Raw genomic sequence first — 16,173 nt, 5'->3', positions numbered from 1 at the left:
CCTGAGGGAGCCGCCGCCGGCACGGCTCTGCCCCATGGCTTCCCCGGCGGCGGCGGGGCCCGGTGCCGCGCTGCCCCCGGCCGCGGCGCGCCGAGACTTCTACTGGCTGCGCTCCTTCATCGCCGGAGGTGGGTGGCCCGGGCGGGGGGCGGCGGGCAGGCGGACTTGCGTGTCGCTGTCACCGGTGAAGCTGCTGCCGGGTCTCATCACCTGAGGAAGCAGGGAGCTCACTTTTTCCTTTAATGGACTAACGCGGGCGGCGCGGTGCACGCCGGTGACTCGCACGTGTGTCAGAACGAGCGAGGAGCCCCGGTCAGCCGCCAATTTAATGTTCCCAGAGCTCAAAGCGTCGTCAGGGTACTCGGGAAGGGCGGGTTACCTCTGTCCCYAGACTGTTGCGGCTGATGTTAAGAAGATGAAGGTGGTGTGGAGAGGCAGCCTGGCAAACACAGCGCCACACTAGTAACCTCTTAGAGAAAAAGCCTATTTATTCTTCTTATAGGGTGTTGCCCGATTTGCTGAGGGTAGGCGAAGATTGTGTTTATTAAAAGTTTTTACACCATGCCGCACTCCCTGTTGGGATCTCTCTGAAGTAGTGCATGGATACACGGCAGACACGTAGCCCACCGCCTTGGGAAGATCAGCAAGGGCTGTTTCCCGCAAAAGAGAAGGAGGAAGCAGGATGGAAAACTCTTGAGTAACTTTCAGGAAAGTTCTTTCTGCAGTGACCTCAGTAGCTGAGACGGACAGTGGCCGGGGTTTTTGTAAACAGGAAAACTAGCTTAAATGTTTCATAAATGCTTCAAGAGCTCTGTAACATCTAATAGAAGCAGTTCACTTGTCACTGGGACTTTTTCCAGTTATTGAGTAAACTACATTAAAAAAATCCCTTGTTTAACTGATGGCCTAAAGAATTCTTTGCATCCCATCACTTTTCTGTTTCCCTATTGCAAAGGTGTTGCAGGATGTTGTGCCAAGACAACTACTGCACCACTGGATCGAGTGAAGATTTTGCTGCAAGCTCATAACCACCATTACAAACATCTAGGTAAGATGGCTGCTGTGTGTCTAATTTTTGGTTTTAAAAGCAGTGTGTGGTTTGAGTATGTTGATTTATTCAGTGATGAGGTATCTGTGTGGTTAGGCCCTGTGCCATGTTTTGTTACTGTTTGAAAAGAAAAACAAAGCCCTGTGTAAGTTGTGGTATCAGATGATGCTTTAGAGATAGAGATGTCAGAATAATCCTCAATAAGGCATGTAAGAGCTAGGCTTGATCTTCCTCTTTACAGAAGCCAGCAGGAGCTTGGTAATCACAGCTTCAAAGTGTGGATCATTTCAGTAAAAACTGTGCTGCAGTGGTTGCCAGTTCCCAGGGGCTGTGGGGGACCCTGCTTTTCAGGCAGTGGCACGGCTGGTGGGAACTGGGGAGAGCAGCGGGTTTATGCCTGGTGTAAGGTGCTCATCTGTATTCGGCATCTGTGTTACATCATGGTGAGAGAGCAAACTGAGGTGTCCAGAACTGTTCTCTGGGGGCTGTAGCAGTGCCATCTTGTGCAGAGYATTTGACGCATTTATGTCAAATGTTACTGAATGATGTTATAATTTTGCTCCAAAATGTGTTGCAATTGTCAGGGGAAAAAGAAATGTTTTGAGTTGCCTAATTTTGCATGTAACTAAACTTGTTTTTAACTTAGACACTAAAGACAATGTTTTTAAAAGCTGGGAAAATAAACCATATCATTAATTCATAAAATTCAGTAGGTGTATATTCACTGTGCCAAAAAGGGAAATACAAGCAATRTGTTTTAGTAACACAGACACAAGTATACAAATCAAATCTGAAGTCTAAGAATTGAAGGGTGAAATAATTGGTTTGAGTGAGATTTTAAATCCTCATTTTCAATTTGATTTGTACTGCTATAGTTGGCAAGTAAAATCTTATGTTCTTCCCTATTTTGGGAGCCAGATATGATTCTGATTATTTGAAATGTGTCTGACTTGGATGCATGTCCACGTTACGTGTAGGCAAAAACCAGAGAATTTTGTGGATGAGGTACCTGTAAGTGCAGAGACACGATGGGTYGGTTCATCAGAGTCCTCACTATGTGTTTTTATACCCTTGCACTGTGGAGTTGGTGCCACATGGATCTTGGAGCATRTGTTCTAGGAAATAAGAACAGTAACTCATTGCAGGATAGAGAGAATTCTAGTCTTGGCATAAGTAAGTTCAGAGGCATGTAATGAGCATGACATTTAAAAAATAAATTTACTATAAAATGCGTAATAATATATTAATATACAGTTATATGTTAACAAGGTACACTAAYCTATTCATATTCTTAGAACCCTAGAAACCAATAGATACTTGTTTGTTTAAGCTTGAAGTAACCATTTGTCAGCTACTCTTTTTTTCCTGCGTGAAAGCAAGATAAAAGTATTTTTCATGTTCAACTCTTAGATTTAGTAGTTGCATATGAATGAAAACTGTTTGATGGTCACAGTTAATTTTTTTTTTAAAATCAAACCAGAAAGTGAATTTGATAGCAACYGTGCATAACTAATATTTATAGTAAAACTATAGGTTTTGCCCAAACTTTGTGTGGTCTTGCATTAGTTCCCACCTATAAAAAGGGCATARGATTGCTTCTTGTCGTAACAACGCTGGGATAAAGAGTGTGAGATGTTTAAGTTGTAACTAATGAGAAGCTTCAGCTTGTTTACTTGGTTTCCTCAGTGGTGGTATTTAATCTCTAATTTAGTGTGTAGCAGTATCAGATTGTTTTGCCATGGTTTGAGACTTTAAGTATTTGTTTATTTTGAATCCACTGAATTGCAAGTCATCCAGTTCCCTCCCTCCTGTTGCTGGCATTAGCTGCTGTGAGTGGCTAGTGAKATTTGCAGTAGGGCTGCTCACAGTCCAGGCAAGTCCTGGAGCCTGAGTGCCGAGGCTCTCTGAGGCTGTGAGGTGAGAAAGCTGATAAAACTTAAGCCTAAGCCTCTCCCTTATGGCAATGTTTGAGCAGTGAAAGTGCATTTTGCATAGTTACATGAGCAACATGATGCAGCCTTAATACATGCTTACATTCTTATTGTCAAGAATATTTGCTTCATTTTTTGGTTCCTTTTTCACATTGTTAAATACTTCTTTTTGTATTGCTGCAGGAGTATTTTCTACATTGTGTGCTGTCCCCAAAAAGGAAGGTTACCTTGGACTGTATAAAGGAAATGGGGCAATGATGATTAGAATCTTTCCGTACGGTGCTATTCAGTTTATGGCATTTGACCAATATAAAAAGGTAGTTGAATTTGTTTTCCCTTTTTTTTTTTTCTGCCTGCAATGAATAGACTCATTGAGTGATTGAAACTAATACTGAAACTTTTGTATTTTACTAATTAGCTGCACGTCTTTCCTAAGGTTGCTTAATTTTATCAGAACCTACCCATTGCTTAAGGAAAAAGAAATTAATGCAGATTTCTTAATCGTTGTATTGCTGAGAATAAAATCCTTTCTTTAAATGAAAACAAAAGATAATTTAAAGTCTGCTGCTATTTGTATTGCTGTGAGCTAGCCCCTTGTGAATAATGTAGGAAAAAAGGTAAAATGAAACATCTTTATTGTATTTCTGTTGGGATTCGTAGTACTGAATGGATAGAATGACTTAAGTTTGAAAGCCTGTCTGGATAGGACTGTTACCTTTGTCCTAAAAAATTATTATGTCAGGCTGTAGATAAAAGTGACCTTGAAGATAAAAATGCTCATTTCAGGGTTCTGCAAGATTTGTGGCTTCTTTTCTGCATTTGCCTTTTTGTATTAAATCCTTGCAACATCTCATGGAGGTCAGTTGTTGGCAAGAATGTTTKTTTAAACGTAGCTGTTTGTGGCAAAAAATACTATTTTGCTGTGATCAAGGAGCAACTTCATGTTTGAAAGGTCACGCTTTAGTACCTAGCCAAGTAAATGGTACAATGTTTGTTGAAGACAGTGAGATTAATATTGTGATTCCCTTCCCTAAGAGTAAATTTCAGAAGACTGATACAAAGAAGTTATTGTAATGAATTTTGTNTTTTTTTTTTTGTGCTGTAATAATGAATGCTGTTGATCTATGCATGTTTTGTGTAGTGTGGAATAAAAGACTGACGTGCTTTATAATTGAAATGATTTCTGACTCGGCAATTTCAAGAATCCAGTTAGCATCACGGTACTTTCTTTTAGCTATTAATTGACCAGAAGCCTTCACAATGTTTTGCATGGATACGTAAAAGAAAAAACAATTCTTAATGGAGGGTGATATGAAATGATCTTTATAGCAGAAGGTGAAATAGTCTCAGTAATTAAAAATAATAAAAGCCTGGAAACTAATTTCTAATTTCCTTCCAGGCTGTAATTAACTTAGCAAGTTCTTGCTCTGAAATGTTTGTCCTTTTTCTCTTCTCCTTTTTATTTCTCCTTTTTTTTTCTTTTTCTTTTTTTTTTCTTTTAATCCAGTTAAAATCTTTATGGGAGTGTTTCATATGATGTGCATGTAAGAAAAATTGACTCTTCTTACTTTTCAACTTTGATCAGTGTCCTTTGCTATCTACAAGAATAGTATTCAGTTTGCCTTGTTTAACACACATTGATGATAATTAAATATAACAATTAATCTAGTCTCTGAAGTGAACAGTGCCAATACTTTCAACTCATTATTTTGCTTTGTTAGTAGAATTTTATCATTCTCATGCTTTTAATAAGAAATTGGAAACAGCAGCAGTGTTAAAAAATTATTCTAACAGTAATTAAATGCTCTGGATTGAATTTGTAGCATTGTGAACTTCTTGCAAACTGCTGCAGAGTTTGCACTAATGTGCTAATAAACTTTGTGCTGTGTTTTCCTGTATTTGCTGGTATCTGACTACTGTAAATGTTCTATATTGTGTAGGTAATAAAGAAACAACTTGGGATTTCTGGGCATGTGCATCGATTAATGGCTGGATCCATGGCAGGTATGGTTTTGTACTTGGATTTTAGACATGCCTTTTGCTGAAAAGTTAATATTTATTTAGAGAATGATTTGATGTGTTGTTGGGTCAAACTCCTGCAAATTTGTATTAAGCAAATAYACTAGTAAATGGTTAATTTAACATGGTTCCCTAATTGAAACCTGTTTGAGCATATGCTTATATTTGTGCAAGCAGTGAATTCTGTGCTATGTTGTAAAGCACAGATTTTTTTATAGTCTTTTATTAGGGCATTTAAAAAGTGAAAAAAAAACAGTGTCATCAAGGTGAAATATAAAGTTGCGGGTGCAGATAGAATTGGCTCATCAACCCCTCTGCCATTGCTTCTAGGTTGAATATAAGCCCACAGAAGTAGAGAGAACTGCAACTTCTTAAATGAGTAGTTTCTTTGGGTTTGCCAGAAATGTCTGTACTTTGCACGTTCAGTGCAGGATTGTCATGATCTCTTTAGATTGTGTGTGTGAAYGTTAAAACCTCTCATTTATTGATTAGTGCAACAGCAGCAGAAAAAGCCATCTGTAAAGTGCCAGCATATATATGTGTTTTTCTCTTAGTAGTCATTCAGTCAAAAGTAGCTAAGAAAGAACAGGGGAAGGTAAGTAACAGTGGACTGAGTTTTAATTGAAGTGATTCTTCATGTGSTTTTCCTTTGTGAAATAGCTTAGTACTGTCTACTGGCAGTCCTTAAATAGTTATGGGTATTCATATTTATTCTTTTGGAATAAAAATACTGGCATTTTTAATATTACCTTTAGTTAAACTAGGAAGACTTCATTCAAGTATTCTGGCATTKTGTGGTGTCAGAAGAAAGAAAATGAAATGAAACAATGAGAAGAGTCCTAAAACCTAACAAAACCTATTTGGAAAGATATGTTCCAGAACTTGGCTGGCTTTCTATCTGAAAGAAGTAAAAAAAATCCCTCTCCCCTGGCTTTAACTGTGTTAAAGAACGTTTTGCAATTCATTTTTCAACCCCCAAGAAGGTTATTATTATTAGCTTTTCCAGGAGCTTTGTCAGAGACTGGAAACCTGACTTGGGAGGCGCTGTGAAAACACTGAATAATCAGCTTAACTCTGTCAGTCTTGGATGTGCTGAAATTCTTTGCGTAAATAAATTAATAGCATCTGGCATTGTTGTAAGCACCTTACTGGTTAAATCTGGTTTGTGTGGTTAGAGTAACAGAAATAAATTAATATACAGTGCTATCTTGCAACCACAATCACATGAAGTGCTTTATGTTGTGTGCTTGAGTACAATATTACAATATAACATAGTTTCATTTTTAGAACCTCRGAACTGAAGAACTGTACTTGACTTGAGGGTGAAATGAACACAGCAGTCAAGTATATTTATAGTGTCACATATGAGTGTCTTAATATTTGTTTACTAGGTGTCATTAACTGATTCTTGGGATATTCTTTAGATACAAGAGACACAGGCTTTATCTTAAGTATATCAAGAAGATAGAGGGGAGGAAAGAGGCATTAAGAAGAACATGGAATTTGAAATCTGTTACAAAAGTTTTCTAGATTTGAAAACAAAAAAAGACTTAAAAGCAATTGGTACTATTTCTTGCTTTCCCTCCTGTGCTGGCTCCAATAAAGGATGTTTTTCTGTTTCTTCCACACTTAAACACTAAAAGAGATGATGTGCTGCACACATCCCAGAGTTGGTGCAGAGGGGTCTTCACAGTTTCATGGGACACAGTATTAAGCAGTTGAGAATAGATAACCTGTATTTCTTTTCACTTTTTGTCCCCTCTCACCATCTTGCCAGGCAGCTGTCTGCTTTCACTTCTGTGTACCGACTGTACTTCAGTCTTGCTTATGTCAGTGTTTCCAACATGACTAGTGGGCAACAGACCTGAATCGGCTTCAAAGTGGTGGGAAACATTTGAGTATCTTCTGTAAGTGATAAACAAGATCAAAAGCATATCCACAGGAGAAAACAAGGCAGCGAGGATGGGGGTAGTGGAGGGAGAGAAAAGTAAAACCTATTGTAATGCATATGTTTAAGGAGGCCAAGTTAAAGTTACTGTGGAAACTCTAACTCTGAATTTCCTGAGTCTTGTGTGATTCAAATTTCAGCTGTAGCACCTCATTAACAGCTCAGTAGTGTATAACTGTATTTTCTTTTAAGCAAAGACAGAGCTGGGCAGAAGAGAAATCATAGAGGTTAAGGGGGTTTAGGAAACAAAATTATCAAATAACAAAAATGAACAAGTAACATTAAAACATCACAGGATTATTTTTTCAATTTTTTTTTGTTTTCTAATAGATTCAAATTAAAACACAGAAATGTGTATTTCCTCTCCTGCACTTGATTAACTTCAAAATAGCAAAGTCAAAAAAGATGTTATCTAGAATATACTCAAGTTCCATTAAACTAATACAGAAAGTATGTTTGTGATTTAGCTTTTACTTTTAGTAAAAGTAATTGAAAATAGTACTATGTGGGAAGATATTGGCTGTCACAATTTAAAGTGGTATTATTAAATAGGTAATTAACAGTTACCTACTTCAGTCAACATGAATTGTCTGTTTCTTTGAATGCATTGTGGAGGGAAACAGTTATGTATTGGACATATGTAATTACATAGAAAYATTAGGAGTGGTAAATTAGGCATTCTTTAACCTGTCTAATTTTTTTCTCATCAGAAATTTCTCTATATGTAGTTTCTGAAGCTTCATTTTGTTCAGAAGATGCTACTTGGATAATTTTATATTAGCTAAGGAGTAAATCTGCAGTTCAAGGCTGTGACTTGTGCTTATCACTTTTTGAACTGTATTCCCCTGAATCTCTTGGCAGTGYTTAATTTGATCTCTGGAGCTACTGATAAAGTACAAAGAGCATGATACAGAGATCATTAAAACTTGCATGCTAGCTACATTTGCAATGCCTGATCTTTGTAAATGTATTTCACTTGTGRTTTTTTCTTGCTCCAGATTTTTTGTTTCCTTTTCCAAAGAAAGAAAATTACTAAGAATGGAGGAATACTAGGGAAATTGGAAAACAGATAAATCCCTGTAGAGCTAATCTTATTGTTAGCTCCCAAAGCCTGAGAAGCAAATCAAGGACAGTCTAATGTGCTTCACTGTCACTAAGTCTTAAGTCTGTGACACCCAGTATCTTGTCCCCAAGAGCAGTCAAAGGTGCTGGAGGACAATATGGGAAGTGGTCTTTCTCTGGCTTCTGAGTCAGCAATTGTGAAAAAGTCTGCTGGTTTTGAGGAAGGGGTTCTTTGAATGAGGGAGAAACTACATTCCCCTATTATGATTATTTCAGATCAGACAGTGGGAATTGCTGTATATATCTCTTAACYATTGATCTATTTCCAATTCTGTCCTGTTTAACCAACCACAGGAGAGATTTTTGGCTTAGCTATCATTAATGGGGATAGACTTTGCTTTTTCAAGACTGGGACTGAGCCTAAAGATGCTGTGGTCTGACTTCTCTTAGCATTGTATTTAGGGAGCAGAGGTGAGATCAGTAATTTTGTAGACTTCACCACAATGACTTTGTGTCCCCCAGCTGGTTGCCATTCCTGTCAGAAAGGATGGTGTCTCTCCTGAGCCCCAAAGGAAATCTTGATCCTTTGTGTGTACATTTTCCTTATATGAGTAGTAAAGCTGTAACATGCCTCTCCCAATTGCTACAAGACAGCATATATTGTGGCTGATGTCCCAAATCCCCCTTTTTTTTTCTCCTCAGAATTCATGGCTAGAGGATTTTCAGAAAAAGTAAAAAAAAATTGTTTGTTTAAATCCTTACTACATCTGGTTTCTTTCAGTTTCATCTGTTCGGGTTTTTTTTTCCAAATTTTACTTTTTTTCAGACAGTGTTCACTAAATAATGCAGTCACCAAGCTCTTAGTGAAGAGCTATTTGCTAGTCCTTGTTCAGAGGAAGTTCCTGGATAGATATCAGTGCATGATTGGAAGAAGTGGGGATAAAGTCTGTTTTCTGAAGTAGGATGATTTTCCTGTGTACTCTTAAGCTCTGTAAAAGTGCTTTTCCCCTCCTGTTATTTCAAACTGCTTGAATWAATCTATTTGTGATATTTAATCTGTAATTAGTGATAATTTGTGATAATTAATCTATTTTGTGGTATTTCTGGACATCTCAGAGAATCTGTTAGGAAAAGGCTGTAGACTGAGGGATTGYATTTCATGTAGGTCAGTGGAAACAGTCTTGAAGTTGCTTTACCSTTTTGCAGCTTCCAACTTTGGAATCCTGTGGGTGAGACAACATCAGAAATAAACTGCAGATGTCTGCTTTTTGTTTAGAGGACTTGTCCAAAATCTTCAAAAGAGGTGTTTTTGTCTTCTAAAATGAATTACTGGTGGGATACTCCAGAAACCCACAGACTTGGCTCTCAGTTGACAGTTGACCAGTACCAGATTTTTGGGATGTTTTTTTTAACTCACAATCTAATCCTGATACCTTGTTTCAGATCATTAAAGTTACCAGAGTGGTGGTGTTTTGGTTTGTATTTGGTTTTTTTTAACTCTGGACATAAAAGTTATGAAGAGCTTGTTTGTAGGAGTTGTGTTTGGGCTTGTTGTTTGTGTTAGGGTTTTTTCTTCCCTCTCTTATGAATTTCTCTTGAGTTTGTGGAAAGGAGGGGAAAGGACACACCTACAAAAAGATATCATTAAGAGGCTATTAAAACTTAAGAGGAAGTGACAATTTCCTGCTGGAATAAAAAGTATGCTTATCTTTTCTAGGACCAATTTTTAAAAGTTGTATTTAGCTAAATCAGAGCAGTTGCTAGAAAACAGTGCAAATTACAAGGGTATTTACTTTTTTACTTAATATTTCTCCTTTTCTCAGTTTTGCTTCGTTTTGCTTTGTTTTTTTTTGGTGACTGTGGTGTACCATCAGAAATTGACTGCTGTTGTTAGTCAACAGCTTTAACTCTTCCCTCCAAGGAATCTGTCAGCCATTTAGTGGTTTACCTCAAAACCTAGCAGTTGGAAAGAATGTGTTATTCAGGTAACTGTTAGAAATATTTTCTGTACTGGAGCTGTGTTTGCAAAATTACAAGGTGGCCAGCATTTAAACAGTTTTGAAGCAGCTCATAACTGGATGGGTCCTAAGGTTTGATTTTTTTTTTTTCTTTTATTTTACATTTGAAGTTCAGAAATAGCTTTTCTGCTCAGTTTTAAAATAGAATTGCTGGTGTAGCATGAACTATTAAAATGCAGTCTTGCAGCMCAGTTAAGTACTCCTCATCATTATGAACCTGTTTGTATTTTAAATGTAACTAGAGTATATTTAGTGTGTCATTAGAATGTGTTTAGTATTTTCAGATGCAGTAGATAGATACATGTGTCTATACCCAGTAAATCACACCAAATTCTGACAGAAGCTTTTTGAAATAAAACATGTACGTGTGGTAGTTTGAAATTTTTTTTAATATGGTAGGATTAGATTTCAGGGTTGCAATCCTGTAAAGCTGATGCACTTGACTAGCCTGATTCTTTGGAGGTATGAATTTCTATAAGATTGCTCAGGTGAATGTGGTCAGGCCCATAAATCTTGGAAAGTCTAAGCCTAGGTGTGCTGCTTCAGTGAACACCCAAGTGCAAACATAAATCGTTTGTATGTTGCTGGAGTTAGTGTTCCTGTTTACTGATTCTAAGTGACTGAAAGTGTTTCTTTAACAAAATAGTTTGTATGTACTATTGTATTCACTGCCAGAAAAGGAAAYTCGACTTTTCAAAATAATCCTAGAATCAGATAAGGTGTAGGTGAGTTTTGTTTGCTTGTTTTGTTTTTGTTTTTAATAAAGGTATTACAGCAGTGGTTTGTACTTACCCTCTTGATATGGTTAGAGTTCGTCTGGCGTTCCAAGTAAAAGGGGAACACAAGTACATGGGAATTATCCATGCATTCAAGATGATTTACACAAAGGTATTTTTTCTTTTAATCTTCAGTTCTGTCAAAGCAAAATATGCTCTTTACATAATGTTGCACTGCATTGAAAATAATGGTTTAGTGCAAAATAACATTACTTCATTGCGTGCACTTTGAATTTTTTAATGTAAAAAAATATTTGGATGCTGCTTTTGACTTAGGCTGCTAAGCTGTAGCTAAGGCTCCTGTAACTGGGAGATCAGAAATGGCAGAGTTGTTGCTTTTCAAGAAAAGTAGTAACATTACCAAAAAGATTTGGGGAGGAGGGCTATGTGAAATGCGTAAGTGTCTCCAGTTACAATGTTGAATGTAGGTTTTTCTCCTTCATTTTAATTTATTTATCTCCTATGGAGCCAGACAGTTGTCCCTTTGAATCTTGAGGCACAAGAAGCAGAACATGGCAGTAGCTCATTGGCAGTAGATGATGCTAGTCAGATTGCTGTCGTGGGAGTCTATGATCAGTCGTGTAACTTAGGACACTTGTATTTCTTGCCACAAATGCTGCTGTGTTTTTCTTTCAAAGGAAGGTGGTTTTAGTGGGTTCTACAGAGGGCTGATGCCAACTGTGGTAGGAATGGCACCATATGCGGGTAAGTTAAAAACAGAATGTGATGGTCCTTCAGCAACTATGTGCACTACTAAATTTGTTTAATACATTTGCACACCTAGTTAATTAATTTCTTTACAAATCATCCTCAATGACGCTCCTTAAAAAGTGTCTTCAATAGTCAAAGCTTAGCTTTTCTGAAATTTGGACTTGTGACTGAGAAAGGTAAACTGGTGGTTGTCTTGTGCTTCCCAGTTTTTCCCTCAAGAAAGCATGGAGGCTGTTTCTCTCWGTCAGGGAGACCCATGGGAGCAGGCGGAGTGCAGCTTCAGAGCCTCCGTGTTGGCTCCATCTCCTGGTGGCTTTTCTGTAAATACTCATGCATGCACAGCAGCAGTGATGTGGAACAGAGGAGCAGAACAGCCCAGCTAAACTGCACTCGCTTTTAAAAGCTGAGACATGTCCTTTGGTTAGAAGGGTCTTAGGAGTATTCTTGACAGCAATCCAGTAACTTAAAACCTGCAGCATAGCTTATTTAAAGCATTCTTGTAGTGTTGTGTATGAACAGAAATTCATTTGGACAGAAATTACTGTAGGAATTCAAAATATTGTTTATCTATTTCTTTCTTTCTGCTTAAGAAAAARCTTGTAAAAGAACTGGAAAATAGATTAATTTTGTAAATGCAGCTTTTTGTTTATGATGATGATACATCCACAAATAATTTGCTTTTTAATGAAAGTACATAAAATTAAATTTCCTTTTAGGTTTTTCATTTTTTACCTTTGGTACCTTAAAGAGCATTGGACTTGCTCAAGCACCTAACTTGCTTGGACGGCCTTCATTAGATAACCCTGATGTCTTAGTTTTGAAAACACATGTAAATCTGCTGTGTGGTGGCATAGCTGGAGCAATAGCTCAGACGATATCGTAAGTGTGGGTATTGGGTTGCTTTTCCTCTCTATAGCTGTTCATTCTAAAGAAACTTTTATCTGATACAATTTTATCTAAGTCTGGTTATTAGTAAATAAAGTTTTTTAATTAGTTAATCAAAAACTGAAATTCWGGTGCTTCCTATTATTTCATTTGCTAAATATCTATTATTTAATCTCCAGGATCTTTTAAGACATATGCTATGAGTCAATTAAAAAAATTCAAATCAACAAAACAAATTTCCTAAAATCCACTGGAATCTTTTTTGGTAATAATCTTATTTCTTAGCTTGTTTGGTAAGCTAAGAAATTTTGACCTTGAACATAATTTGCAGAATTTTATTATTCCAATTTACTTTCAAATCTATGTAACCTGTAAAGCCATAGGAATAAAAAGAAAAAAACAGCCCAAGTCTTAGATATTGTATTTGGGATTTTTTAAAACTACTTTGCTTGCTTTTTCCTTTCTCATGCTTTCCTTGTTCCATTTTATTTTGTCCATAAAATAAGTTAATGTAATGGACTTAGATGGCATGGATTTTTCACCAAATCACTGCATTGCAAATATAATTGCCTGTTAATCCTTAAACTGTTAATTTTATTTCCAATGCAGGTGTCTTCTCCCTTCAGCATTTTACAGACTGTTTTATACTCTCATCTGATCTTCATGTGTCTTCCTTACTAGTACCAAATGGAATGTATTAAGCTCTGCTTTGCTGGTTTTGGTTTTGTAAGGGAAGTCTACCTTTTTGRAGAACTTTCAGCTATGTTGAGAATCTAAGCTGGATTCCTGACTCACTGCAAAGGGAGCTTASAAGTTGCATGTGGACTTCTTTGTGTTCTTRTTTAAACAATCTTCAAACAGTCATCACACATCTGGTTGAACTGCTGTTTCAATATCTTCTCTGTAGATATCCCCTTGATGTAACTCGTAGGCGAATGCAGTTAGGAGCGGTTCTCCCAGACTCTGAAAAGTGCCTGTAAGTATTTCCTTTTCATCTGTAGTAACTGCATTCTTGGATTTCTGAGCTAAGTCCAGTTCTTAATTTAAAATTTTAAAAATAAGAAAACACGCCCCCCCCAACCACTATGTTCTTTCTTTTARTGAGGAAGTTTCCACATAGACCAAAGTTTCCATTATCAATCTAGGATTAAATAAAATAACTGAAATCCCCATGGCACCCTTGTTAGTAATCCTGTGTTTGTATTAGTAATGTGTTTTCTTTGTATTTTAATGCAAATTATGCTAGCTTTAGTATCAGCAAGATCTCTGAGACACTGCATGCTTCTACTGAAGTGAAATAATTTTGAAGTGTGTTTTAATGGTGCAGAATCTGTTCCATAAGACAATTTTGCATAATACAATTTTGAGCTGTTTTTTCACTTACAGTAATCTCCTGCACCCTACACACTATTGAGGTTCCTCCAGTAGATGTGGAAGCATCATAGTAACTTAAAAATAATAATAATATTAAGTCAGCTCTCATCCTGAAAAACTTTGTGTATTTCAAATTGTCTCTATCAAATTCAATTCTGGGACAGTTTTCTCTTGGTTAATTTCAATCTTGTGGAATTGTGTATGCCTGAATCCAGTGCAATTCAGTGTGAACCTCCTGTGTGGAAGGTTGAATCTTACCAAGAGTAGCCTGAGTGACCTCTCACAAACAACATTGATGTGGCTTAACTGTGAAGGATCTGTTTTCTTTAGCAACCTCTTCYGTCCTGCCCTTGGTTATTTTCCACTCCTGATAATTTTAAGATGAAAATTCRTTCATTGTTCTTGGGTTTTTACTTTCTGCATTTGTGAGGACTACTTTTACAGACATGAGGCTTCTCAGTTTAACCATTTTATTGTGACCATGTAGAGAGCTGTGCCTTGAAGGAGAGACACATGTATATCTTTAGAGGATGAGAGGATAAAACAAGCRGGAAGTCTTGAAGCTTTGGAACATATGGAAGATGTGTTCTCCAAGAGCATTGTCTTCAATAGYTTGGAAGTACCGAGCACCTTAAGTGCTTTGCATTTAATGTCTGTTTGCTCTGTTTCAATACAAGTATGTGAGGAAAATTATCTTTGCATATAACTGCAATTTCTGCTTCTAGTAAGGTCAAATGTTATATATTTAAATTATTATTATTTGTAAAAGGAATTGATGCTTCTCAGTTCCTTCCTGCCAGTTAGGCAAGGGAATATGTGGAGCCATTCTGGTGTGAAGTATCTTAATACGTCTTGTAGGGCTGTTTTTTCAGACTGATACTTGTTTAGCTGCGACTGCACTTTCCTCTTTCCAATTCCCAGCCCTTGTGCCCAAATTTCTTGCAGGAGCTCAGGTTGTCTTTTTAGTCCTATATGACTTTACTATGTGGAATACCATGGGTCTCCATAGATTTTTTAAAACCCAACTAAAAGTAGCATCTTGTATTTAATAAAATTATTTTGATATTGAATATGTGTATCCACTAATGATTTGAGTTCTTATTTTTCCAGTACAATGGTGCAGACACTGAAATACGTTTATCAACAACATGGAATACGAAGAGGACTATACCGTGGTTTATCCTTAAATTACATTCGCTGTATTCCTTCCCAAGCTGTGGCTTTTACCACATACGAACTKATGAAACAATTCTTGCACCTCAACTGATTCTTTCCTTTAGAAGGCTTTTCTGTAAAAACTACACTATCAATCTTCAAATGTTATTGATGAGTAAATTACTTGAAGTTTAAAAAAAGYTTTCTGTTACTGTGGACCTGCTGTTGTCTGACATCTCTATTTGCCAAAATGCGGTTAATTTCCTGGAATCAAACCGGRTGACACATCAAAAGAAACAATAGCTAGCTCTAAACACTTTTTTTTTGCACTTGAACTTCTAGGCTTCATTAAATGAATTTTAAAAATGATGCAGTTTTGGAGATGATACCCATGTTCCAAGCTGTCAGTTATTTAGCTTTATCACCATTCCAGGAGTTACATGCTGCTGATTATGCTGCTTTTTAAGCTAGAAATTAGGCATCTGTTGTTCTTTGAAAATGAAATKGAATAAACTGATTAGAACATAACAGAATGATTTTGGTTTTCAGATCATTGCCAGGTCTGTAGAAGCTGTAATCGACAGACCACAATTTAAGCAGCCTTTTATTCTTTTTCTGTACAAGTTTGCTGTATGCAAGAACAATGCATATGTCCTTCGGATGATACACAGGAAAGTCCCTTCAACCATTTCAGTAAAAACCAGCAAGATGTATTTAGCAGTATTAGAAATMTTGCAATTTGGAAACCAGTTTTTTGGCATACATTCTATTCTAAGAAATGCTGTGCTACACAAATAAAAGGTGGGGGGAATTTTATAAGCATGAGTGCTAGAAAATATGTCCTTGTGTCAGGTAACAGGGGCCTAATCTTATAAGGCTTTTCTGTGGAGCAGAATGTYCTTGATTTGGTTTATTCAAGGCTAAGTATGTTATGTACTTTCCAGTACTAGCTGGTGTAAACAGGATTTTCTCTACCATAAACCATGGTGACAAAGAAGTCTGCATGCTGCTGCATTTACTTGCTTAGGCATTTACTTGCTTAGGCATTTACTTGCTTAGGCATTTACTTGCTTAGGCATATGGACCATATTCAACCTCACGCAGAAAAGAAAATTAAGATTGTATTGGAGTCTGTAGGTGTGTGTATGTGCTGTTGCTGAAGTATGGTATGCAATAGACTATTGCATGTTTTCCTTCTCCTATAATTCCTTTTCTRGAAGGAATTATTTTATACATGATTTGCATT

The 16,173-nt window shown here is 36.9% G+C and overlaps 1 protein-coding gene across 2 annotated transcripts; it reads left to right on the top strand.

The window, feature by feature from the left end:
- Positions 1-6: 6 nt before the first annotated feature.
- SLC25A16 (solute carrier family 25 member 16) lies at positions 7-15,968 on the top strand. Of its 2 annotated transcripts, XM_057377816.1 has the most exons (9): positions 7-128; positions 956-1,048; positions 3,163-3,296; positions 4,920-4,983; positions 10,793-10,914; positions 11,441-11,507; positions 12,230-12,392; positions 13,306-13,374; positions 14,883-15,968. In XM_057377816.1, exons 1-9 carry the CDS (start codon positions 35-37, stop codon positions 15,037-15,039), a joined length of 963 nt encoding a protein of 320 aa, XP_057233799.1. In that variant the 5' UTR covers positions 7-34; the 3' UTR covers positions 15,040-15,968. The 2 variants fall into 2 exon arrangements, with proteins under 2 accessions (XP_057233799.1, XP_057233800.1); XM_057377817.1 differs by lacking the exons at positions 10,793-10,914; positions 11,441-11,507.
- The last annotated feature ends 205 nt before the right edge of the window (positions 15,969-16,173 follow it).

Source organism: Malurus melanocephalus, unplaced genomic scaffold (genome assembly GCF_030028575.1).
Source record: "Malurus melanocephalus ecotype Western Australia unplaced genomic scaffold, MMel_1.1 scaffold_327, whole genome shotgun sequence".
Lineage (NCBI taxonomy): Eukaryota > Metazoa > Chordata > Aves > Passeriformes > Maluridae > Malurus > Malurus melanocephalus.
Note: the sequence above shows the minus strand (reverse complement) of the source record. Positions and strands in the feature narration are given on the sequence as shown.